The 25,374-nt window shown below is 37.1% G+C and overlaps 1 protein-coding gene across 4 annotated transcripts in view; it reads left to right on the forward strand.

The window, feature by feature from the left end:
- Positions 1-19,734, forward strand: part of Matcap2 (microtubule associated tyrosine carboxypeptidase 2) — a 48,203-nt gene extending 28,469 nt beyond the window's left edge. For all 4 annotated transcript variants that reach the window (XM_078039852.1, XM_078039855.1, XM_078039853.1 and 1 more), the window contains 5 exons: positions 2,867-3,010; positions 3,614-3,746; positions 4,552-4,857; positions 11,800-11,897; positions 16,869-19,734. In XM_078039852.1, coding sequence (XP_077895978.1) covers positions 2,867-3,010; positions 3,614-3,746; positions 4,552-4,857; positions 11,800-11,897; positions 16,869-17,027 — 840 coding nt within the window. In that variant the 3' untranslated portion in view covers positions 17,028-19,734. The remainder of the gene's footprint in view (positions 1-2,866; positions 3,011-3,613; positions 3,747-4,551; positions 4,858-11,799; positions 11,898-16,868) is intronic.
- The last annotated feature ends 5,640 nt before the right edge of the window (positions 19,735-25,374 follow it).

Consider the following 25,374-nt stretch of genomic DNA (forward strand, 5'->3'; position numbering starts at 1 on the left):
TGTGTACTTATATATATTTCTATATACATATATGTGTGTATATATGTGTGTGTGTGTGTGTGTGTGTATGTGTGTGTATTTATTTATTTTTTGAATACTAGGGATTGAACTCAGGGGCACTCATCAACTGAGCCACATCCCCAGCCATATTTTGTATTATAGGTCTCACTGAATTGCTTAGTGCCTTGCTTTTCCTGAAGTTGGCTTTGAACTCATGATCTTCCTACCTCAGCCTTCTGAGCTGCTGGGATTACAAGCATGCACCACCATGCCCAGTACATTTCACTATATTTGAGTCACCTGCGGATCTTGTTAAAATGCAGATTTTTGAATTCATGGTCATGAGGGTAGTAGGAGTCAAAATTGTACATTTGGGACCAGCTCCCAACCATGCCAGGGCTACCGGCCCTTGGACTACACTCTGTTTGAATAACAAGGCTTTCATTAATAGTTTTGGAAACAGAAGCCAGGCAAAACCTACTGAAGCCATTTCTTGTTCTGATAACTTTATGGTACATGTGTAGTTTATTAGTATTGTGTATTTTCCCAATGGGAACATGTGTGTTGAATTATCACTTGCAGTTATGTGAACTTTTCTTTGATTTTTCTGTCAGGCGTGTTATAGTGGTGGTATTTGTAAAGAATGGTAACTGTTGAACCCTATCACAAAGAAAAGACCACCGGACTCCAATTTTAAATCAAATTAAGCAAGCTTGTATTTGTGTACACAAAGAGAGCTGATTGTTGGCTGTCTCTCCTAACGCAGGCTAGAGACCAGCACCCCCAGCTCTTTAAGAACAAAATTTTATAGCACAAAAAGTTGCAGAGGGGGGTGTCTTGAGAACTTACAGCCAACAGGATTTTGACAAACATAATACAAAGGCAGATAGTAGGTTAATGATCTACATGGCATGATATTTCAAGGTAGGGAGTAAATTCAGATCCCAACATCAGAATTTATGAGACACTGCTGAGGTTTCAGAGAAGGTTGTTATCTGGTCAGGGGGAGCCAGGATTTATGAGCCACCACTAAGGTTTTAGAGAAGGTTGTTATGTGGTCAGAGAAAGCCAGGCATGGGTGAGTTCAAGGCAAGGGCAAGAATTCCAAACAAGTTTAGAAATTGTAGTAATTATAGTAAAACAGAAATTAACTTTTCATAACTTTGTGACAAGATGGCTCTTAAGATGGAATTAGGCTGGGTTCATCAGTAACATACCAATGATGATACAGTGGTTAATATGTACTGACTTCAGATACTGCTTTACAAAAGTTGACTAAATTTTTTCAACAAAACCATGAAGTAGACATTATTATTACTATCCTCCTTTACAAAGGAGGAGTCTGAAACACAAGTTCATTTTCATTCTTCACAGGTAACACAGCTATCAGGTAAACAAGCCAGGATATCAGCTCAGATAGTCCAATTCAAGAGCTCATACCTTTAATCTTGTTACTAGTCTGATACAGTCCATAAATTTATATAACATATATGAATTTTCTAGTTATTTCACATTTCATATAAGATAATGTTTGAATTTTTCAGTTTCTTTCCTAAAAGGCTTCTGAAATGTAATTTTCTTCTTCTTTATGTTTTCCTTCCTTGTGGCTTTGCCACAGATACTGATGACTTGTAATTTGTAACTAGTTTTTTTTTTTTAGTCTCCATTTTGCATATGTGTATTTGGAGAAAATGTTTTAACTGTCCGTTTGTTTTATTGTGGAAATTTATGAAGAATAAAAAGGTAGGGCTGGGGTTGTGGCTCAGTGGTAGAGTGCTTGCCTAGCACATGTGAGGCCCTGGGTTCGATCCTTAGCACCACATAAAAATGAAGTAAAGATGTTGTGTTCACCTACAACTAAAAAAAATAAATATTTTTTAAAAAAAAGAATAAAAAGGTAGTACCCTACCCTGAATGAAAGCTAAAAGATTTTACTAAGGTTTAGATTATGTTTTCTGCAAGAGTAGCCCAAGAAAGTAGCATCTTACAGATTGTCACGGAAAACTAGTTGATTTATGTGTGTGTGTGTGTGTGTGTGTGTGTGTGTGTGTGTGTGTGTGAGAGAGAGAGAGAGAGAGAGAGAGAGAGAGAGAGAGAGGATACTAGGGATTGAACCCAGGGGTACTCCACCACTGAGCTACATTCCCAGCCCTTTTTATTTTGCATCACTGTCTTTTTTTTTTTTTTTTGAATTTTTAATATTTATTTTTTAGTTCTCGGCGGACACAACATCTTTGTTTGTATGTGGTGCTGAGGATCGAACCCTATCCGCACGCATGCCAGGCGAGCGCGCTACCACTTGAGCCACATCCCCAGCCCCAGCATCACTGTCTTGCTAAATTTTGCAGCTTGGCTTTGAAGTTGGTAATCCTCCTGCCTCAATCTCCTGAGTAATTGAGATTATAGGCATGTACCACTGTGCATGCCAGTTCTTCAGTACATTTTTAAAATTTTGAATTTTTTTCAATCCAAATGGTAATTGTATGTAGTGACAAGTGTAGAGACATACCTTCCATTCTAAATTCTGCCAAAGCACCAGATGATCTTAGAGAAGCTACGAGCTCTATGCCCAACTTCTCAGCCAATCAGGTATCAGCACTATAGATATATAGTACTTGAGCTGGTCTATCTTCATGTTAAGGAGAAAAGAACACAGGGAAAGAGAGTATTTCTAAGTGCACAAGCAGTTAGTGGAAATTGAGTAGAAATTAGTTTAGCTTAGAAAAATGTGTTACTTCATTTTCAGGTTAATTTCATAATCAATAAGCCAGAAGAGGTCATGATGATAAATAAGATCATAGCTATCTTATTATTTATCTCAAAGTAATATGAAGTTATTTATTTTCATAATCTTTTCCTTTTACAGTCCATCAATATTATGGAGCTGACTTTACAGAAATATGGAAGCTATGAAAAATTTGAACAAGCTACTGGTGGTAGTTTGTTATCTAAACCTCGAATCTGGAATCATGTTAGGAAGTACATGATGAAGGAAGGCTGTCTGGGAGAGGTATGGATCATGAGTGAATACAGGAGTTGGCTGTGGCATTCTAATACTCAGACAGTGCCACATAATTTTTTCCTGCAGGTTTTGTTTGCCAACCCAAATTTACTCCTTATATTAGTCACCGGATTCTCACTAATAAATATTTTAAGTTCCTCTTGTCTTGAATTGTCTTGATGTGTTCAGTTTCTTTGTTTTTCTTCTTTTATTACTGACATTTCTGTGTAGCTTGTGGGATTACATGAAAAACTTGTTAACTGAGGAGTTTTTCCTGAGAGTCTCTCTTATTAGTAGTCTGATTTTAGTGGCCAATCTTAGAGCCTTGGCACTGGCAACAAGCAGAAATCTGTTGGTCCTTCTTTTGTATCATTTTAGCCAGGGCTATTTGAGAAGACCCCACAGGTAAAATTTTAAGTTCTCTGTTGTTTTCTGTGAAAGCTTTTTTCCCCTTACCCCTTTATATTTTGTGGTGTGTGTGTGTGTGTGTGTGTGTGTGTGTGTGTGTGTGTGTGGTGTGTGTGTGTGTGTGTGTGTGTGTGTGTGTGTGTGTGTGTGTGTCTGAATATGTGTGTGTGACACACATATTGTCCCCTGTCCCTTGCTCCTTAGATTGTAGTTCATCTCACTGAGGACCTACTTTCCCGTGCTTCAATGACAGTAGTAAATGGATGTCCAACTCTGACCATCAATGTTTCCACTGCACGTGAGCATTGGTTGGAGGGAATGCTGAGGCACGAAATAGGTATGAGTAATACTTTCCTTTTTTTTTTTCTGTTTGTAATATCAGGAATTAGCCCCAAAGAAATATTCTTAATAGTATTCAGCAAAATGTCATGAGGTTTTTAAGCTTCGGTTAGACTAAAGGTAAATTATTTATCTCTCTTTTCAAACTAGATTTTTTAACTGTGGTAAGCTTGAAGTCACTTAACTCCTCTGGATTTCAGTTCACTCACCTTAAATTGAGGGGGTTCAGTGACTCTTAAGATTTTTTTTTAAATATCAGTCTGATTCTTCTCTCTTAACAATATAGTTGTAAAGATTATGCCTTTTCACATGAGACATATGGACCTTGTAAAGACAGCAGCCTACTTCAGATCTCAAAGGCTTAGGCTCAGGTCATTTTCTACTTTGTTTTGATCTGTAGGTACACATCAATTTAGTTTTAGAACTGTTTATGCAATATTTTCTGTGAGTTTTCTGTTACTATAACAGATAAATGAGGCAATCAATTTGGAATATGTTTATTTTGGTTGACAGTTTTGGAGTTTTCAGTTCAGGATCAGTTGGCCCCCTTGCTTTTAGGACTGTGGTGAGATTGCACATTATAGTAGGAGTGTGTGGCTGAGCAAAAATGCTCAACTCACAGCCAGAAAGAGAAAGGAAAAATAAGGGACTGAAATAATCACTGCCTCCGGTTACCTGAAGGCCTCCCCCTGGGCCTTTCTAGCACTTAGGCCTTTGGGGGGGTGCACTAGCTCCAAACTTTAGCATTTTCTTTGGAAAAGAATTTTTAAAAGAATGCCATTTTTTATTATTCTTTTCCATAGGCACACATTATTTTCGAGGCATTAATAATCTGCAGCAACCATGGAATAGTTGGACTGGTCGTAAAAAACATGAGCTAAAGCCAAACAATCCTACAGAGGAAGGACTGGCAAGTATTCACAGTGTCCTGTTCAGAAAAGACCCCTTTTTATGGAGGGCTGCCCTCCTCTACTACACTGTTTATCAAGCCAGCCAAATGTCTTTTTGTGAACTCTTCAAAGATATTGGCAAATTTGTCAAGGACCCTAATACAAGGTGGGATTATTGTGTACGAGCCAAAAGAGGATGGACTGATACTTCTCAACCAGGTAGGTGTCTCTTGACTGTGGGTTTTTTTTTTATTGGTTGTTCACAACATTACAAAGCTCTTGACATATCATATTTCATACATTAGATTGAAGTGGGTTATGAACTCCCAATTTTACCCCAAATGCAGATTGCAGAATCATGTCGCTTACACAATTTTACATAATGCCCTATTAGTAATTGTTGTATTCTGCTACCTTTCCTATCCCCTACTATCCCCCCTGACTGTGGGTTTTTGACTTAATGATTAGTTAAGTGATTCTAGTCATATCCTAATGTCTTAATTTGAGAATTTACTTACTTATGAAAAAAAATAAACCTTTGTTATTGAGATCAGCACCAATTTCCTAAAAACACACTTTCTCCACTTCACTCTTGCCTAGCTTATTTTTAAAAAATTTAGACCAACAATATGGAAAGAATAGTATAGAAATATACCCTTTATCTAGATTCACAGGTATTGAAATTTTTTTTTGCCTTATCTCCCTTTAAAAACAGGATATTTCCAAGAGAGGTGTGCACACATCTATAATCCCAGCTACTTAAAAGACTGAAGCAGTAGCAAGTTGAGGCCAGCCTGAGCAACCTAGTGAGAGCCTGTTTCAAAATAAAAATAAATCCTTATCTATGGCAGAGTACTTGCCTTGCCCACAAGAGGTCCTTTTTTTTTTTTTTTTTTTTTGAGAGGGAGAGAGAGAGAATTTTAATATTTATTTTTTAGTATTTGGCGAACACAACATCTTTGTTTTTTTTTTTTTTTGTATGTGGTGCTGAGGATCGAACCTGGGCCGCACGCATGCCAGACGAGCGCGCTACCGCTTGAGCCACATCCCCAGCCCCACAAGAGGTCCTTGATCCTCAGTACTGAAAACAGGGGTGGGGAGGAAGCTTTATTGAGATATAATTCACATACTGTAAATTCGCCCATTTAAAATGTAAAGTTTAGTGGGTTTTAGAGTATTCAGAGTTGTTCAGCCATCACTACTAATTTCAAAATATTCTCATCACATCCACCCACTGCAAAACACCCATATCAATTTGCAGTCATTCCCACCAGTATATGAGTACTCCTCTTCCCTGTCCCGTACCCCTGCCGACCCCCGCTTTTTTTTAAAACCCAGAGTCATTTTACCACTGAACCACATACCCAGCCATTTCATGTTTTATTTTGAGACAGGGGCTCACAAAGTTGCTTAGAGCCTCACTAAATTGCTGAGGCTGGCCATGAACTTTGGGGTCCTCCTGCCTCAGCTTCCTGACCCACTGAATTATAGGCATGCAACAACATACCTGGCTTTTTCCACATATTTTTTAATAATTGCTATGTTCATTTTGTAAACTAGCATTATTATTTGAACTTCCCAGTGGTTATGAAGCGGTGTCTTATTATAGTTTTGCATTTACCTGATGACTAATGACATTAAGCTTTTTAAAATTTGCTTATTGGCCATTTGTGTAGCTGCTTTTGAGTACTGTCTGCTTTGATCTTTTCCCTATTTTTAAATTGGATTGTCTTTTTATTATTGAATTATAAGTTATACACACACACATATTTTGTAAGGTTTATGATTTACAAATATTTTCTACCATTCTGTGGGTTGTTTTTTCACTTTCTTGGTGGTGTTTTTTTACTTTTAAATCTAAGTTTTTTTAACTTGGTGTATTATAATTATACATAACAGTGGGATTGGTTGTTACATATTTATATATGCACATAATTTGGTCAGTTTCATTCCTATCTCTCCTTTCCCTTCTTTCTTCCCTTCTCCAGGTTCTCTACCTCTTTTCTCCTGGTTTCCCTTCTATTTTCATGAGATCCTACCCCTTGTGTTTTTTTTTTCTAACCTCCACATACAAGAGAAAACATGACTTTTGACTTTGAGTCTAACTTATTTCACTTTGTTTAATGCTCTCAGATTCCATTCATTTTTCTGCATATGACATAATTTTGTTTTTTTAATGGTTGAATAAAAACTCCATTGTGTATATATACCACATTTTCTGTATCCATTCATCTGTTGACAGATACTTAGGCTGGTTCTGTAATTTGGCAATTTTGAATTTTGCTACTATAAACTGAGTTCACATATATCACTATGGTATGCTGAATTTAATTCTTCTGGATAAATACTAAGAATAGTATAGCTGTTCCATTCCTAATTGTTGTTGTTTTTGCTAAGAAATTTAGCATTTCTTTACTTTAAAATTACCTAAATTGATTAGTTTATGTTTGAATGCCATTCCATAGTCACAATGCAAAATTCAGAAGGTAAAAAATTATGCAATGGGAAGTAATTTTTTCCTCATCTTTGTCTCCAACATCTAGTTTTTTTTTAAAATTTTTATTAGTTCCAGTCAGTTGTACATGACAATAGAAAGCTTTTTGATTCATTGTATACAAATGGAGCACAACTTTTTATTTCTCTGGTTATATACAATGTAGAGTTGCACCACATGTGCAGTCATACATGTACCTAAGGAAATGATGTTCATTTCATTTCACCATCTTTCCTACCCCTATGCCCCCTCCCTTTCCTCCCTCCCCTTGGCCCAGTCAAAGTTCCTCCATTCTCCTCCTCACCCACATTACAATCAGAGTCCACTTATCAGAGAGAACATTTGGCCTTTGGTTTTGGGAGATTGTCTTAATTTGCTTAGCATGATATTCTCCAACTCCATTTACCTGCAAATGCCATAATTTTATTCTCTTTTAATGCTGAGTAGTATGCCATTGTATGTGTGTGTATGTATGAATATGTATGTATGTATGTATGTGTGTGTGTGTGTTGTGTGTGTGTGTGTGTGTGTGTGTATATATATATATATATATATATATATATATATATATATATATATATATACCAGGTTTTTTTTATCCATTCATCTACTGAAGGGCATTTAGGTTGGTTCCACAGTTTAGCTACTGTGAATTGTACAGCTATAAATATTGAAGTGACTGTGACACTGTAGTATGCTGTTTTTAGGTTCTTTGGGTTTAGAACGAGGAGTGGTATAGCTTGGTCAAATGGTGGTTCCATTCCAAGTTTTCCAAGGAATTTCCATACTGCTTTCCAGATTAGCTGCAACAATTTGCAGTCCCATCAGCAATGTATGAGTTTGCCTTTTCCCCTTCATTCTTGCCAACACTTATTGTTGTTTGTATTCTTAATAGCTGCCATTCTGACTGGAGTGAGTAGTTAGAGTAGTTTTGATTTGTATTTCTCTGATTGCTAGAGATGTTGAACTTTTTTTCATATATTTGTTGATTGATCGTATATCATCTTCTGTGAAGTGTCTGTTCAGTTCCTTGGCCCATTTATTGATTGGGTTATTTGTTTTTTTTTTGTTGTTGTTAAGATTTTTGAGTTCTTCATATATCCTAGAGATTAGTGCTATATTTGATGTGCATGTGATAAAAATTTGCTCCCAAAAATGTAGGCTCTCTATTTACCTCACTGATTGTTTCTTTTACTGAGAAGAAGCTTTTTATTTTGAATTCATCCCATTTATTGATTCTTGATTTTAATTCTTGCGCTATAGACCAATCCTTTTTTTTTTTTTTTAAAGAAATTAGGGGCCTAATCAGTATGATGGAGATTGAGGCCTACTTTTTCTTCTGTTAGACAGGGTCTCTGGTTTAATTCCTATGTCCTTGATCCACTTTGAGTTAGAGTTTTGTGCATGGTGAGAGATAAGGGTTTAATTTCATTTTGTTGCATATGGATTTCCAGTTTTCCCAGCACCATTTGTTGAAGAGGCTGGCTATCTTTTCCAATGAATGTTTTTGGCTCCTTTGTCTTATATAAGGTAACTATAGTTATGTGGGTTTGTTTCTGTGTCCTCTATTCTGTACCATTGGTCTACAAGTCTATTTTGGTGCCAATATCATCAATGAAATTGAAACAAATGAAACAATTGAACAAATTGACAAAACAAAAAGTTTTAAAAATAAATAAAATTGGCAAACCCTTAGCTATGTTAGCTATGAAGAGAAGGAGAGAGAAAACTCAAATTACTAACATTTGTAATGATAAAGGAAATATCACAACAGACACTACAGAAATACAGAAGACAATTAGAAATTATTTTGAAATAAAATAAAATAGAAAATATTGAAGGCATTGACTAACTTATAGAGCCTTATGATTTGCCCAAATTGAATCAGGATGATCTATACAATTTAAACAGATCAATTTCAAATGATGAAATAGAAGATGCATCAAAAGCCTACCAACCAAGAAAAGCACAGAACAGGATGGATCCAGAGCTGAGTTCAACAAGACCTTTAATGAAGAACTAATACTGATACTCTCCAAATTATTTCATGAAATAGAAAAAGAGGGAGCACTTCCAAACTCATTCTGTGAGGCCAATATCACCCTGATTCCAAAACCAGGCAAATAAATACACATCAAAGAAAGGAAACTTCAGACCAATATCTCTAATCAATATAGATATAAAAATTCTCAATAAAATTCTGGCAAATTAAATACAAAAATATGTTAAAAAGATAGTACATCACAATCAAGTGGGGTTCATCCCAGGGATGCAGGGTTGACTTAGAGATAAGAATCATGATCATCTCAATGATGCAGAAAAAGCATCTGACAAAATATAGCACTTCTTCATGTTTAAAACACTAGAAAAACTAGGGATAATAGGAACATATCTAAACACCCTAAAAGCTATCCATGCTAAACCCCAGGCTAATATCATTCTAAATGGAGAAAAATTGAAAGCATTCCCTCTAAAAACTGGAACAAGACAGAGATGCCCTCTTTCACCACTTCTATTCAACATAGATCTTGAAACACTGGCCAGAGCAGTTAAATAGATGAAGGAAATTAAAGGGATACAGATAGGAAAAGAAAACTCAAATTAGCACTATTTGCCAATGATATGATTCTATACCTTGAAGACCCCAAAAATTCCACCAGAAAACTTTTAAAACTAATAAATGAATTCAACAAAGTAGCAAGATATAAAATGAACACCCATACATCAAAGGCATTTCTGTATATCAGTGATAAATCCTCTGAAAGGGAAATGAGGAAAACAACCCCATTTACAATAATTTCAAAAAAAATTAAAATACTTTAAAAATTTAAAAAATTTAAAAAATTTAAATTAAGATCAACAAAAGAAGTGAAAGACCTCTACATGAAAACAACAGAACGCTAAAGAAAGAAATTAAAGAAGACTTTAGAAGATGGAAATATCTCCCCTGTTCTTGGATAGGCAGAATTAATATTGTCAAAATGACCATACTATCAAAAGCTCTATACAGATTTAATGCAATTCCAATAAAAATCCCAATGACATTTCTCATGGATTCATCTGGAAAAATAGAGACCCAGAATAGCTAAAGCAATCCTTAGCAAGAAGAGTGAAGTAGGTGGCATCACTATCCCATCTCCTGTTTAGATCTTCTTGTTTGCATTTTAGTGGTCTGTCCCAGGGCTTTCCTGTTATCCTTGATATCTCACCGGGGCACATCACTTGTAGACCAATCCTTTTTTTTTCTTTTCTTCATATAGTTTTTAAAGCTTTTTATTATGGAACATTTCAAATGTACATAAAATAAGTATCATTAAGGTGCTGCTTCCTCAGTACATTCCCTGATCATAGTCATAATTGACATTTTACAACTGTAATTCATCCATTCTTCCATGTTCTCGTTTCCAAGTAGTATTGTAAATCCAATTCCAGCATCATGTTCATGAGTAGTTCAGTGTGTATCTCTAGCTGATTAGAACAGTATTTTCCATAATTCATATGCTACCTAACATACCTAACATACCTAACAAAATAATAACTCCTTAAAATATGATTATGGTAGAAGTTTTGTTCATTTAGTAAACATAGACCAAATTTTTATTTTTTTAGATGTACACAAGTTATTTCAGGATAGGAAATGGTTTTCTTTGTAAATATAACATCTTTTTCTAACTAGGCTCAGATCTCATGACCTGTTCCTAACTTTCATATTTTCTTTGTCCTCCTTTTGTTTTTGGCAGTACTAAGGATTGAACCCAGGCCCTTGCACATGCTGGACAAGTGCTCTATTACTGAGCTGTTTCCCAGCTCTATTTTTATTTTATTTTGAGACAAGGTCTTTTTAAGTTGGCCATGTTGGCCTCAAACTTGCAAGTCTCCTGCCTCAGCCTCCAAAGTAACACTCATATTTTTTCTATTCCTAGCCCTATACGTTCTTCAAAATCTAGTTCTAATTCTTGTTTTCACACAAAGGCACAGTATTTTGTGTATTTTGCCCAGGGTGTTTTTAAACCATAGTATTTTCTTTCTGAGGGTGGGGGAAACAAATATTTAACAACAACAATAACAAAAAGAAACCGGGCTGGGGGCTGGGATTGTGGCTTAGCGAGAGAGCGCTTGCCTAGCATGGGCAGGACCTGGGTTTGATCCTCAGTACCACATAAAAATAAAGGCATTGTGTTGTGTTCATCTACAAATAATAATAATAAAATATTTTTTAAAAAAGAAACAGGGCTTTCTAAAATTCCACGTTTCCACATAGCTGTGTCCCATTTTTAAAACCTAACTGCTCCCAAACTTATCCCATTTGTTCTCACCCAGATGCCTTCATTGCACCATGGGAGTTAGAGTATGATTAATTGACAGAGGTGGGATGATTATTTATTAAGACTCATGTATTTTAAATTGTCAGCCCTAAAATGACAAGACCTCACAATTTATGTTATGAAAATAGTTAAATAAAAATAAACATTGGACAATTACATTTTTATTTTTGAGGTGCTATTTTTGAGCTTGCCAGGTAATTGCTCTGACACTGATATGTACCCCCAAACACAAATTAGAATTTTTAAAATACAGGACTGTTTCTACAGTGAAGAAAATGAGAATCTAATTTCTTAATAGTGTTTTTGAGCATCAGAAAGTAAATATTATTCTGGTTCCTTCAGGGTGTTTCAGTAAAGACCAGGTATACTTAGATGGAATTCTTCAAATCCTTCGATACAGAGACTCCATAGACTTTCATCTACTCACTGCCCTGGGGAAGGTAAGTAAAGATCACATATCACCAAACATACTGGGTCAGCATTTATTCTAGTTTGATCTTATGATTAAATGAGACTCAAATTCAAACTGTTTTTACTTTATTATTGGAGTAAATTTTCTTTATGTGACAACAGAAGGGAAGTAAGAAATAAAGGAATAGAAAATTTGGGAATATGTGTAGTTTTATTTTTATATCAGTTTTTTTCTGAAAAGAAGTTTCTTATAAGCATCCCTTTCTAAAAGTATTTTAAAGTAAGCTACAGCTGTAACACTTTCCCTGTAATATCTCTTAAGGACAAGGATATTCTGTGGCATGACCATACAATTTTTCAAAGAAATTCTTCATTGATTCATTATAGCACTTAAAATATAGTCCACTTCAAATTTTCTTAATTGTCTCTAATATATTCTTGTAGCTCTTTTTGTGATCCAGGATTGGATCAAGAATTATTCATTGCTTTTGGTTATAGTCTTTCATCTTTTTAAATGTAGAATAGTCCACCCACTCCATTCTTTTTGTATTTTCATGACATTTTGAATAATTCAGGACAATGTTCTTCCTACAGTTTAGATTATTAGATTGTTTCCTCCTGATAAGATTATAGTAAACCTCTTTGTCAAGGATACTGTGTAAGTGATCTGTGTATTTTCCATTGCATCACATAGAAAGCACATGTAGTTTTGCACTTTTACTGGTGATTCTGTGTTTAATCACCTGAGTAAGTTAGTGACCACCAGGTCTTTCCATTGTAAAGAAACCTTTCTCCCATGGTATAAATAAGTCAACTTTGGGGCAATATCTGTTAATAGGCGGTTCTCTAACAACCTTTTAAGGAATGGTGTTAATATCTATAGATGATCTCTGCCCAGTTATTATACCAATAACGAAATAGAGATCTAATTTTCTTATATTTCTTCTTTTATTCCCCCCCTTTTTAATAGTAGTGGATTTATATTTTTATTCAATTCTTTCATGACTGTTCCTTTTTTTTTCTTAATGTCTCCATGTTTTCTGGCAAAGTAAAATATTCTGGGCCTATTTTATGTACTTCTTACCCAAAACTGAGATTAGCCATTTCAAGGAAATATTGCTTACTTTTAGTAGGTAATGGTGTATAGAAAATAAGCTCTGAGCACCAGGTCTGGTCTTGCAATGGGGTGCTGTTGCTTCTAGACATTTTCAATGAGCAAATCCTGTATAACTCTTTTAAATCATATGGCATTTCAATTCAAATCAGACCTCACTGAATTTTTTCACATTTCCTCTCATTCCATATTTTCATCTTTTTTTCCTTAAATTAAGAACTTCATTCCTCAGTGTAAGTACAGGCATCTCAGATATTGCACAATTGGTTCCAGACTACTGCAACAAAGTGAGTATCACAGTAAAGTGAGTCATACAGAGTATTTTGGTTTCACAATGAATGTAAAAGTTATGTTTGTGCTATATGGTAGTCATTAAACTTAGTAGGGTTATGTCTAAAAAATGTGTATACCTTAATTTAAAATATTCTGTTGCTAAAAAAAATGCTATTATCTGAGCCTGCTGTGAGTCATATCTTTTTGCTGATGGAGGGTCTTGCCTTGATGTTGATGGCTGATGATTGATCAGGGTGATGGTCATTGAAAGTAGGGTAGCTGTGGAAATTTATTAAAATAAAAACAGCATTGAGGATTGCCACATTGATTGACTTTTTTTAATGCTATTTGATAGCATTTTACCCATAGTAGAACTTCTTTTGAAATTGGACTCTTCTCAAACCCCATTTTTTTAATATCAAAAAGATTATGTGATATTCTAAATCCTTTGTTGTCATTTTAATAGTGTTTACATCATCATCAGTAGATTCCATCTGAGGAAACCATTTGCTTTGTTCTTATATAATAAGCAACTGTTTGTCCGTTAAAGTTTTATCATGAGATTGAAGCAATTAAGTCACATCCTCAGGCTCCACTTCCAGTTGGAGCTCTGTTGCTTTTTCTACTACATCTGCACTGGAGTCTTGAGCCCTCAGTCATCTAGGAGGGTTGGAATCAGCTTCTTCCAAACTCCTGTTAGTATTAAAATTTTGACCTCCCATGTACCTCAAATGTTTTTAATGATATGTAGAATGGTGAATCCTTTCCAGAAGATTTCCAGTTTACTTTGCTCAGATTCATGAGAGGAGTCACTATATATGACAGATAGAGCCTTACAAAATGTACTTCTTAAATAATAAGACTTGTAAATTGAATTTACAAGTCTTATTATTTAACTCCTTGATCATAGGGTGTACAAGGGATGCTGTTAGCAGACATGAAAACAGCATTAAACTTGTATATTTCCATCAGAACTCTTGGGTGAATAGGTCATTGTCAATAAGTAATAATATATGAAAGGAATCTTTTATGAGCAGTAGGTTGCAACCATGGACTTCTTATATTTAGTAAATCATTTTGTAAACAGAGATACTGTCATCTCGGTTTGGTTGTTCCATTTATAGTACATAGGAAGAGTAGATTCAGTATAATTCTTAAGGATCCTAGTACTTTTGGAATGGTAAATTGACTTCTACTTAAAGTCACCAGCTACAATAGCTCCAAACAAGAGAGCCAGCCTACACTTTGAAGCTTTGAAGCCAGGCATTGACTTCTCTCTATCTATGAAAATGCTAGGTGGAACTATCTAACATAAGGCTGTTTTGTCTATGTTGAAAAATCTGGTGTTTAACATAACCAGCTTCACCAGTTTTCCTAGCTAGATCTTCTGGATAACTTGCTTCATCTTGAATCTTCTTTTAAAATTAATTTTTATTTGAATTCTTAAGTGTGCTGGTGATGACTTCTTTCCAAAACCTCATGAACCAACTTCTGTTAGCTTCAAACTTTTCTTCTTCAACTTCCTCACCTCTGTCAATCTTGAAGGAATTGAGGAGGGTTAAGACCTTGCTCTGGATCAGGGTTTGGCTTAAGGGAATGTTGTGGCAGGTTTCATCTTCTATCTAGACCACTAAAATATTTTTCATATCAAAAATAAGGCTGTATTACTTTCTTATCATTCATGTGTTCACTGGAATGGCATTTTTAATTTCCTTCTATAAACTTTTCCTTCACAACTTGGCTAGCTGTTTGGCATAAGAGATCTAGCTTTAGGCCTGTCTTGGCTTTTGACATGCTTTTTATACTATGCTTAATCATTTCTGGCTTTTGGTTTATAATAAGACGCCTGTAGACTCATCCTTTCTCTTAAGGTCTACTTTCACCTAGAGGCCATTGTAGGGTATTAATTGGCCTAATTTGAATATTGATTGTCTCAGGGAATTGGAAGCTTAAGGAGGGGGAGAGATGAGAGAGTGGTGGCCTGGTTAGAGAAGTAGTCTGAACATAGACATTTATTAAGTTCACCATCTTAAAAAATGAGCACAGTTTTTGGTACCACAAAACAGAATAATAACATCAAAGATCATTGATCACAGATCACCATAATAGATTAATAATAAACATGTTTGAGATACTGTGAGACATTACCAAATGTGACACATGGACACAAAGTAAGTGCATGCTGTTAGAAAATTTTGCCAATAAGTTTGCTCAGTGCAGTGTTGCTATAAACTTTCTATTTGTTAAAAAAAAACTATGAAGTGCAATAAAACAAGGTATGCCTATATATCTACTCATTCTGTCCTATCATAAATTCATAATGGTTTCAAAATTACCATACCAATATCAGAAAACCTATTTTCATTATATTTAGGTGTATAAATACTAAGTAATTTTTAACAACAATGAAAACATTAAAATACTAATGAAGTACAGATACAATATGAACATGATTTCTTTGTTAAAAAGTCTTCCTACTGAATCTGGAAAAACATTGATCATAAGACAGTATTTTGCCGGGAATAGTGGCATATGCCTGTACTATGTGTTGGGAGGCTGTGGCAGGAGAATTACAAATTGAAGGTTAGCCTCAGTAACTTAGCAAGGTCCTGTTTCAAAATAAAAATTAAAAAGGCTGAGGATGGGGCTGGGGATGGGGCTCAAGCTGTAATGTGCCCACCTGACATGCACGCGGGGCGCTGGATTCGATCCTCAGCACCACATAAAAAAAAATAAAGATGTTGTGAAACTGAAAAATAAATATTAAAAAATTCTCTCTCTCTCTTCTCTCTCTCTCTCTAAAAAGAAAAAAAAAGGCTGGGGATGTAGCTCAATAGGTTCATCCCCCCAGTATTGTTAAAAAAAAAAAAAACATGGTATTTAAAATTAATCATGTTTTGAAATTTAAAGATAAACAAATATTTATAGAACTTAAAAGTTTCATCACTAACCCTGACATAAATATCCATTAAAATTTTTTGCTTTTTATTTAGGAGAGATTCAATTTTTTTAAAAAAAATTTAAATTCAAAATAAAGGAAACTAGAACACAAATCACAATGTTTCCCAAATTAAATATGAAGAAATAAGAATTCAATATATAATTGTATCGATTCTTCTAATAACTATTCTGTTCTTTTATTTAAATTTAGGAGATTTGTTTCTTTCATACATATATAAGGCTTAGTTTCTTAATTTTATTTTATATCTTTAGTTGTTGATGGACATAATTTTATTTTTTATTTATTATATGGTGCTGAGGATCAAACCCAGTACCTCACACATGCTAGACAATCGCTCTACCACTAAGCCACAACCCAAGCTCCAACTTATCAAATTTTTGGACAAACTGATTTAGGACCAAAATAGAATGTTAAATCAAATATTGACTGACTTTCAGTCTTCTTTTAATATGATTGTGGTGTGAGGGGGCAGACGAATATATTTTTATTTAACATAGTAAAGAAAAGTAAGCCACTGATTCTTGGTATTTTGAAGCTATTAAAGTAATATGACAAATGATTATATATTTCTATTTAAGACTTCAGGAAAAAATTCATCTTCAAAATGTAACTTATAGTTAGTTGTGTTTTAACATTGCCCCTTTATTTCAGGTTTCTTATGAAGATGTGGATCGTTTAAAAGGATTGGCAGTTACTGAAAACATGAGGGTCCCTCACTTCCTGCAAGACTATGACCGGTATATGGAACACTTAGAGAAGATCATGGAAGTGAATGAACTGACTGACAGAGAACTGAAAGACCTCATATAGTAATTAGCATTCTTGCAAACATAGTTCAGCTATACCTCCATATATATTACCAATTAGGTGCAGTTAGCACCAACAGATTTATAAAAGAAGAATGAGTTTTTACTTGAGTTTTCTGAAGAATAGTCTTCAGAATTTGGCTGAATTTTTAAGTTAAACAAACCTTAAATTATTTCCCCAAAATGTTTCTATAGGCTTCAGAGGAAAGTTAACTCTTATTTTCATTTGAATCTCACCAGAGTCAAATGAAAATACTACTGCTGAGTGTTTTTGGAGACTGTTGGTTGAATCAAGTAATAAACTGAGCACTGAGGCTAGCTCCTACTGGAGAGAGGTGAATTTCAGGCAGTGCCATGCTGACTCCAAGGTCATATTATTCTCCTTTGAAAAATTAGTTTGTGACACTCTAGAAGGCTAACTATATCTAAGATTTCTTGTTTCTCCTGTATGTTAAGTAATGTTAAATGGAGGGGAGAAAACAATTTGAAAAGTTTTCATTAAGTCCTTTATTTATTTCATGCACTATTGTTTTATCTTCTCAGTTTATAAGAACTAAATTGAGTCTTTTTTGGTGGTGGCAATGGGGAATTGGACCCAGGACCTCACACATGCTCAATACATATATGCTTTGCCACTGAGCTACACCTCCATGTGCCCCTCCTCTGAGAATTGCCTTTTTTTTTTTTAAATCTAGTTATATCTCTTGACTAGACTCTGTTTTCATTTGATGAAATATTGTGCCCCTTTAAATATTTAGCAAAGTTTTAAGGTCTTTCCCTCTGCATAATTTTATATAAATAATTAATAAAAGCTCCAGAGTTGTTTGTCTATACAAATCAAAATAGTTGGAGAAGGGAAAAGCCACAAGGAATATGTAACAAGGAAGAGACAGATAGACTAAGCTGTTTGTAAACTTGACCATGCTCTGAAAAATGAAATTTCTAGGCACTCTTATCTGATGAACCAGACCTGTGATATTGGCTCAATATAAAAATCTTAGCAAAAATCAATATTTTATGTCAAATCAGTATCAATCAATATTAAAATCTTTGATTTCATCAACCAATAATAACATAGTTTGAATTTAAAAATGGGAGTTCTGTTTTGCTATATTTCTCCTGCTATTGGCTTATATATTTAACTTTGTAACTGATCCGTTTCAGTATATATTAGTGTGTGTGTGTGTGTGTGTGTGTGTGTGTGTGTGTGTATGTGTGTATCCACATACGTATACACACTTGGTTTAAAATGGTTCTTCATACAGCTTATTGTAATGAATAGAAATAATGTTGCCATAAATACCCCAATCAATATTGATACTGTGATTTCTACCAAAAGCTGTCTGAGAGTTTATTTTTACCTCAGTTTAGGATAAAATATGGTGCTAATAGTAGTAGATACATACTGCAAAGCCTGGTCCACATTCATGCTGGAAAATGATTTTAGGAAATTTTTCACAGGGTAGGTTATGTGATTTCTCTCTTCCATATATCTGGAAGGGCTTGTCTGAAAGAAGAATGTTACAGCAAACAGGATATATGTAGCTGGTGCCTGGGGCTTCTTGCAAAGCCATGCATTTCACCTTTGGCAGGAGAGGGCCAGACCCTTTGGAGCATTGAAAGCCCCCCTCCCCAGCTTCATGCCATGCTAGCTGCCAGATATCCTGCACATCCGTTCAAGAGGCTTGCAGCACTGGCAGCAGAGTGTGCCAACTCCTATCAGACACTGGGAATTTATTCTTAACACCTCAAGCGTTTGTCTCCTTGTTAACAGAGTCGTGTGTACTTTCAGCTTTGTGTAGTGTTTTCTGACTTCATCTGAAAATGTATTGAGGGTGTTTGTGAAACAGTATAAGTACAGACAGAAATGGCAATATTTATGACCCGTGATTTAAGCCCAAATGCTTGTAAATTCAACTTTGCAGGCACTTCTGATCTTACAGTTTAAATACAAAGGAAACTGTAGCAGCCTTAATTTCCCATTGGAAGGATAACATGCAGGGCTTCTAGTCCCTGGATTTTAAAGTAGGTGGATAGTCTCTCTGATTTGAAAAGGAACTCTTGCCTTATTGCTTTGGAATAGAGATGAAAACATGAGCATTCTGCAGACAAAAATGACCTTAAATCACAGTGATTAAAAAAGTTTTAAGTTAGCAGTGAACCAAAAGTAGTTTCAAATTAGCAGAGATAGTTGAAGAACATTAAGCTTTAAAAGTTGAGATTGAAGATTAAATAAACCTTTATTAATTCTCTTTCTTGAAGTAGAGAAAGGTCAGTTTTGCTCCCTAAAACAAAAGTTTTACTCAACAGAAAATTATCAACAGTACTTGGTTAAAGATTGCATTAATTTTAATTGTAATAGTTATTTGCTATAGGCTATTGATAATTAAGATTTCATTAGTTTTATCTACTATAATTCTGACATATAGTTGGATCAAATACAAATTTTGATAAACTGTTACATTTTAACACCAGTTGGATTTAAAGTAAAATTAAGGTTTGCAAACAAATCCATAGTCCTCATTTCTTTATATTTTCACTTTTGTAAAAGTGCTTAAAATTTGTATTGTTTGTTTTGTATATCTTTGGGCATTTTGTGTCTATCTATAGTAAAAAGAGGTAGCACTGAAGTCCTCAAATGAAGTATATGGATATGTATGCATGTACACTTCTGTTCTTTGAAAATCTAATTATATTTTTTATTGTGGCAATTCTTGTTTTTTTTATTGTGTGATAATTATTGAAAAAAGACGTCAGTAAATCTTGTTTTCTAGAAGATGTTTTTCCTTACAAAGAAATATTATGTTTTCCACAGCCCACCTTTCCCCTGATTGGTTCAGTTTATATAGGGGGTGTATAGAGAAGGGAAAAGGGGGAGGGGGACAATTTTTTCAAGTTACTACCCTGTTCATTTGGTAGAGTTTTATGCAGAACCTGTTGAGGAGTAGGATCTGTGCAGAGTGCCAGAGAACCTCTGGTGAAGAAGACAAGACACAGTCCAGTGAGGAAGAGGACAGAAGCAGGTTACAGCACAGCCAGGCCTGTACGCAAAAAGTGCTACCAAAAGAATGTATGCTATAGGCAGTAGGCCTACTCCTGCAATTGAAGCAGAGAGAAAGATCACTTGAAAAGTGGTAATTGTTCACAGTATTTTATTACTGTTCTTTGCAAGGCTTGTATGGAAGCCTGATCTGCTTTAGTCTAGAGGAAGGAGTGGAGTAGACCACGAAAGCAGCATCAGAAGTCTGATGGGGCCAGGGTAGAACTCAGTGGCAGAGTATTGCCTAGCATGTGCAAGGCCCTCGGTTCCATCCGCAGTACTGCAAAAAAGGAAACAGACCAACCCTGGATGCCCAGAGGAGCCAGCACCTTATCCTTAAGATGAGCACCTTGGAGAAGAGTGCAGATGCCCTCACCCATCAATGGAAAATGTCTAGTCTTTGAATTCGAAAAGCCTTGTCAGCGGGCTCTAGGTATTAAAGGAATTAATGCCTCAGCACTGGCACCAGGATGTTACAATACCAATGCTTTTTAGCTCTTTGTGGAAGAGCCTTAAGAATAGGTGGGATTTTAGTGGACAATAGTTTCAAGAGATTGTGGTACTCAGGAGAATGTTTTCCCCCCAACTTGGGGATGAGATAAACCTTAAAAATTTCTGCCATCATATTCATACAACAAAATTCAAATATTAATTACCTAAGGTGAAACATCTCAAATTTGGGTGAACCAGGTATTTGGCTCTCTTGACATTTTAAAATACCTCTATCAGGGATGGGAATGTAGCTTAGCAGTAAAGGGCTTGCTTAGCATCTGCATGGCCTTGAATTCGATCCCCAGAATCACAAAAAAGCACTTCCATCATATTTAGAGTACTTTTCTAATTAATTACTACCATATCTCCAAGAAAATTAAAAACAGCTTGGATCCTATAAGTAAACCCACCCAGCCTGGAGGACTGTGAGTCTGAGCACTAGCAAAAAGTTCTTCAATGCATTTTTGAGTGCCACTCCACAGCTCTCCACTAGAGGGACCACTAGCTCGTTTCTTTCTCCCTTCTCTTCCCACTCTTCCTTCTGGGATTTTATTTATCTTTGGCTGGAGGTCTCTGTACATGTTTGATCTTGCTAGTTGATCCTTGTAGCTAAATCTCAACCTTTATATGACTTCAAGCAAAAATAACTGTTGAGTGGAAGATTTGTATGTCACTGTAAGGAACTCAAGAATGAGTCTAAAGTCTCCTGTGCCCCTATTCCAAAATCTGTTTTCTCCACTGTCCATCTAAAATTCACACTGACAAGTTTGTCATAAAATTCCTTGAGATGTTTTGGGCTGAAAAACAGTACACATACCCTGTATAATTACTGTTTAGTCTTAAGAAATATCTCCAATAACACTCCAGGATATATGTTTGGAATTCAGATCCTATTTATTTTACCACCACAATTACATATCTCAATAAAACCAGTTCTTCCCTTTCAGAGAAATGACAGAGAAGGAGATACTGGGGGAAGTCATCAGATCCTCTGGCTAAAGCTAAATATCTGCTGAACACCTAAGAATGTCCCACAAACTATAAAGTCCCTGTTTCTGGATCATAATTAAGGCTAGAGAATTCACAATTTCTAATCTGAAACCCCACCTTACTTAGATAATAACAGCTTGTTGGTTTTTGCCAGACCAAATGGAGTAACAATGCAGCCCTCAGATGCTTTAAACCTCTTTGGAATGTTTTCAAATAAAATACTGGAAATTGCAAACACCTGATATAGTCTAGGGGTTAGACATGTAACTGGATCATACTCTGGACTGAGGGTGAGAAAGGAGGCTGTGGTGACCAAGGGTAGGACTGGGGCTAGCTTCTCACAGTTCTGGTCCTCTTATGTACTGACTGCTCCTTGCCAGCAGGCCCATGAGACCCCTCCAGGAGACAGGTGTGGAAAGATCTGACAGCTAAATTCTCTGGTGACTTGGGTTCAGATAAGTAAATGAAGAGGAGTGTGTTCAGAAAGAAAAAGAAGTCCAAAACATTTATAGTGTTCCAGTTGCTTACCATTTCCATAAACAGGCTTTATTCAACACCAATCTTGCCTGGAAATTATAGTAATAAAAAAAATCTACAGTATCAGCTCCATTAGGACAGTGAAGTCAAGAACCTAAGACTTACCATAAAATAGTCACAGTAATAATGATTATCTGCTGTTATCTGTCAGCTTCAGTCCCTACACGTTTGGCTGCCTTGTTGAGCTGATTTCTTTTGACCGGGGTGGGGAGTCCTGGGGGCCAGGGGTGCTCTAAAACTGAAGTATATCACCAGCCCTTTTTATTTTATTTTTCCAGTACTGGGGATTGAACCTAGGAGCACACTACCACTAAGTTTCATATCCAGCCCTTTTCATTCTTTATTTTTAAACAGGGTCTAAGTTGGCTAGGCTGGCCACATACTTGCAATCCTCCTGCATCAGCCTCCCGAGGAGTTGGGATTAGAGGCCTGCACCATCATACTCGCTTACCTAGCTGATTCTGACAGAATGTGGTTAACTATTATCCTTGCTGCTGAAAGAATCCCCTACCCACCTGTTGAAAGCTACTCTCATTTCTAAGTAAATCACCATGTTTCTTCTTGGCACTTCAGTTCCTGGGTTTCTATTCTTTAGTATTATTTATAGTAGGTTCAGCCAAATTTTTAGGCATTCTGTTGAACCCCCACCTCCATCCATACTTCTCAAAGTGTGAACCTCAGGGCAACATCACTGAGTGACAGCCACAGTGGGGCCACAGGCCAGGCCTGTTCTGGCTTGATCATTAAGCTCTGGGTAGGACTTAAGAATCAATATGGCAGAAAACTCCTCAGGGGATTACTGCTATGTACCAAGGGGAAGAACCTCTGCCCCACAATCACTGGCCCCAGGAAATGCAAATCTTAAATTGCCCAAGACCTTCTCCCAGGAAGTCTGTATATAGGGTCTAGTTCTTGGATTCCCAATTCCCTGTCCTTGGCTTTTATTAGAGTCAGTGAATTGAGGGGATTTACAACCCTCAAAATTCAAAAGATCCCTCAGTGCACAGGACTGGATGGTGCCTGTTTGCCAAGAGGTAAAGCCGTTATTGAAATTCCTATTTTAAAATTTCACCTCAAGAGTGTCTCAGAACTTGAAGCAAAGAACTACTGCACGACATACAGCAGGCCTGGGGCTGGCATCTTGCCACCCTTCCCTTGGGCTCTCTCAAATAGCTGGTTCTAGTGCAATCACACAACCCTGCCAACTGTACTCCTTATCACACTTGAATCCTTAATGTTCCCCACCATCAGCTGGCAGTCTGAAGGGCAGGGAAACAGCCCAATGAACATCACCGCAGAGGAGCCAATCAGCTAGATGTTGCTGGGGCAGTCTGAAGCTTGCTGGCAGCTGGAAGTTTGCTGGGGCCAAAGGGGCCCCAGCAAACTTCCAGCTGCCAGCAAGCTTCAGACTGCCCCAGCAACATCTAGCTGATTGGCTCCTCTGCGGTGATGTTCATTGGGCTGTTTCCCTGCCCTTCAGACTGCCAGCTGATGATTGGCTCACAGCGGCCCCATTGGCTCCTCCACGGAGCTGCTCATTGGGTGACTTCTTTGGCTCTGCCCACGCAACCCAGCCAATCAGCCTCAGGAGCAGGAGGATTGTGGGAGGTGGGGAGGCTGGTGTGGGGGAGAGAGGCTTGTGGAAGCCGGTGGTGGCAGTTGGGCTCTGAGGGTTTTTCCCTGGAGCTGTTTTGTTTGGCGTTTGTAGTTCTAAAAATAAAGTTAGTTTCTTTTTGACAAGTGGCTCCTGATTTGTGCCAAGCCAGACTTCGGCATTTGGTGGCCCGTACGGGGAGCAACTGAGGGTAAGTAAACTGCTCGCCCCTGAGGGCAGGGCGAGAGGATGGGGAGCCATTCTAAGATTCCTCTTTTGTTTTGCTTCATTTTTGTTTTAACTTGCCTGTCCCTGGAGATGAGTGAGAGGGAAGAAAAACCACTCACATCTGAGGAAAAACTATTTGCGTTTGAGGAACAGATAGGGAGAAAGGACGGATACATATGTCAGGAGGATAGAAAGGCTGGTGTGGGGGAGAGAGGCTTGTGGAAGCCGGTGGTGGCAGTTGGGCTCTGAGGGTTTTTCCCTGGAGCTGTTTTGTTTGGCGTTTGTAGTTCTAAAAATAAAGTTAGTTTCTTTTTGACAAGTGGCTCCTGATTTGTGCCAAGCCAGACTTCGGCACCCCACTCCCAACAATAATCATTTAATTAAATAATTCATCATAATGGAAGTCAGCAGAGTACTTAGGCCATCGTGCCTTCTATCACTGATTATTGATTGAAACTTGTTCTGCTAAGCAAACACCATTAGGTGCCCCCAGAACTAAAAGCATCAAGTGAAGCGTGCCCTTTGTGGTTTGACCCCCAAACTCAGAAACCAGGAAGAGGTGGGAAATCCCATTGGGATCGTACCCCCCTTCTCCCTCTTGCCCAGGTTACCTGGAAAGCAGAAGTCAGTCTTTTCCATGCAAAAGCAGAACTCTCTGGGGATAGGGCAATGCCCTTTTTGCCTGCCACTCTCTCTAGCAGGCCTCTGAACTTCCCTGCTCTGGCAGAACTGAGATTTCCACATTTGCATCCCAGCCTGGCCACCCAGGCATACAGAGCAGAGAAAAAGAGAATGGCCCCTCAAGAGATGGAAGGCGAACTGGGAAGCAAAATCCAGAGCCCCCAGGTGCCTTCAATTGCACCTTGCCTTTGCCCTTGAGGCTTGTCCTTGCTGACCTAGGCTGCACCTGTGCCCCAGCCATGCCTGGCTTCCTGCCACCTGCCCTCTGTAGCCAGTGTTTGTGGGGTTACAACCAAACTCCCAGGTCAACCTCAGCTACTTCTCCATCACCAGGAAGCAGGAAGCCACAGGATATTCTCCTTGGCTTGTGCTGGTTGCCTTTGCCCACATTGTCAAGGCCATGTATATTTTAAAGCCCTTTTTATCTGACTGACCATTCTGGTCAACTGCACTCACTCCTTACCACAATAAAACTTGAGTCCTTAATGTGCTTGCCCACAAAATAACCACTTAATAATTCATCACAAGAGAAGTCAGCAGGGCACTTAGGTAATTGCATCTTCCATCACTACCTATTGGGACTTGCCTTGCTAAGCAGACATCAAAACCAAAAGCCCACGTGTGGTCTGACTCCCATGGTGGCCTCTCTCATTCCCAGCAGTCTCCTCTCAGTGGAATCCTCCCACTTGGCTTTCAGTGATGGTTTCAACTTCCTCCACCTCCACTTTGGATTGGGCCCTGACATCTAAGTTCATGTTCATCTTTCTGGTGGTGTTTCACAAAAGGGGC

The sequence above is a fragment of the Ictidomys tridecemlineatus genome, chromosome 2 (assembly GCF_052094955.1).
Source record: "Ictidomys tridecemlineatus isolate mIctTri1 chromosome 2, mIctTri1.hap1, whole genome shotgun sequence".
NCBI lineage: Eukaryota > Metazoa > Chordata > Mammalia > Rodentia > Sciuridae > Ictidomys > Ictidomys tridecemlineatus.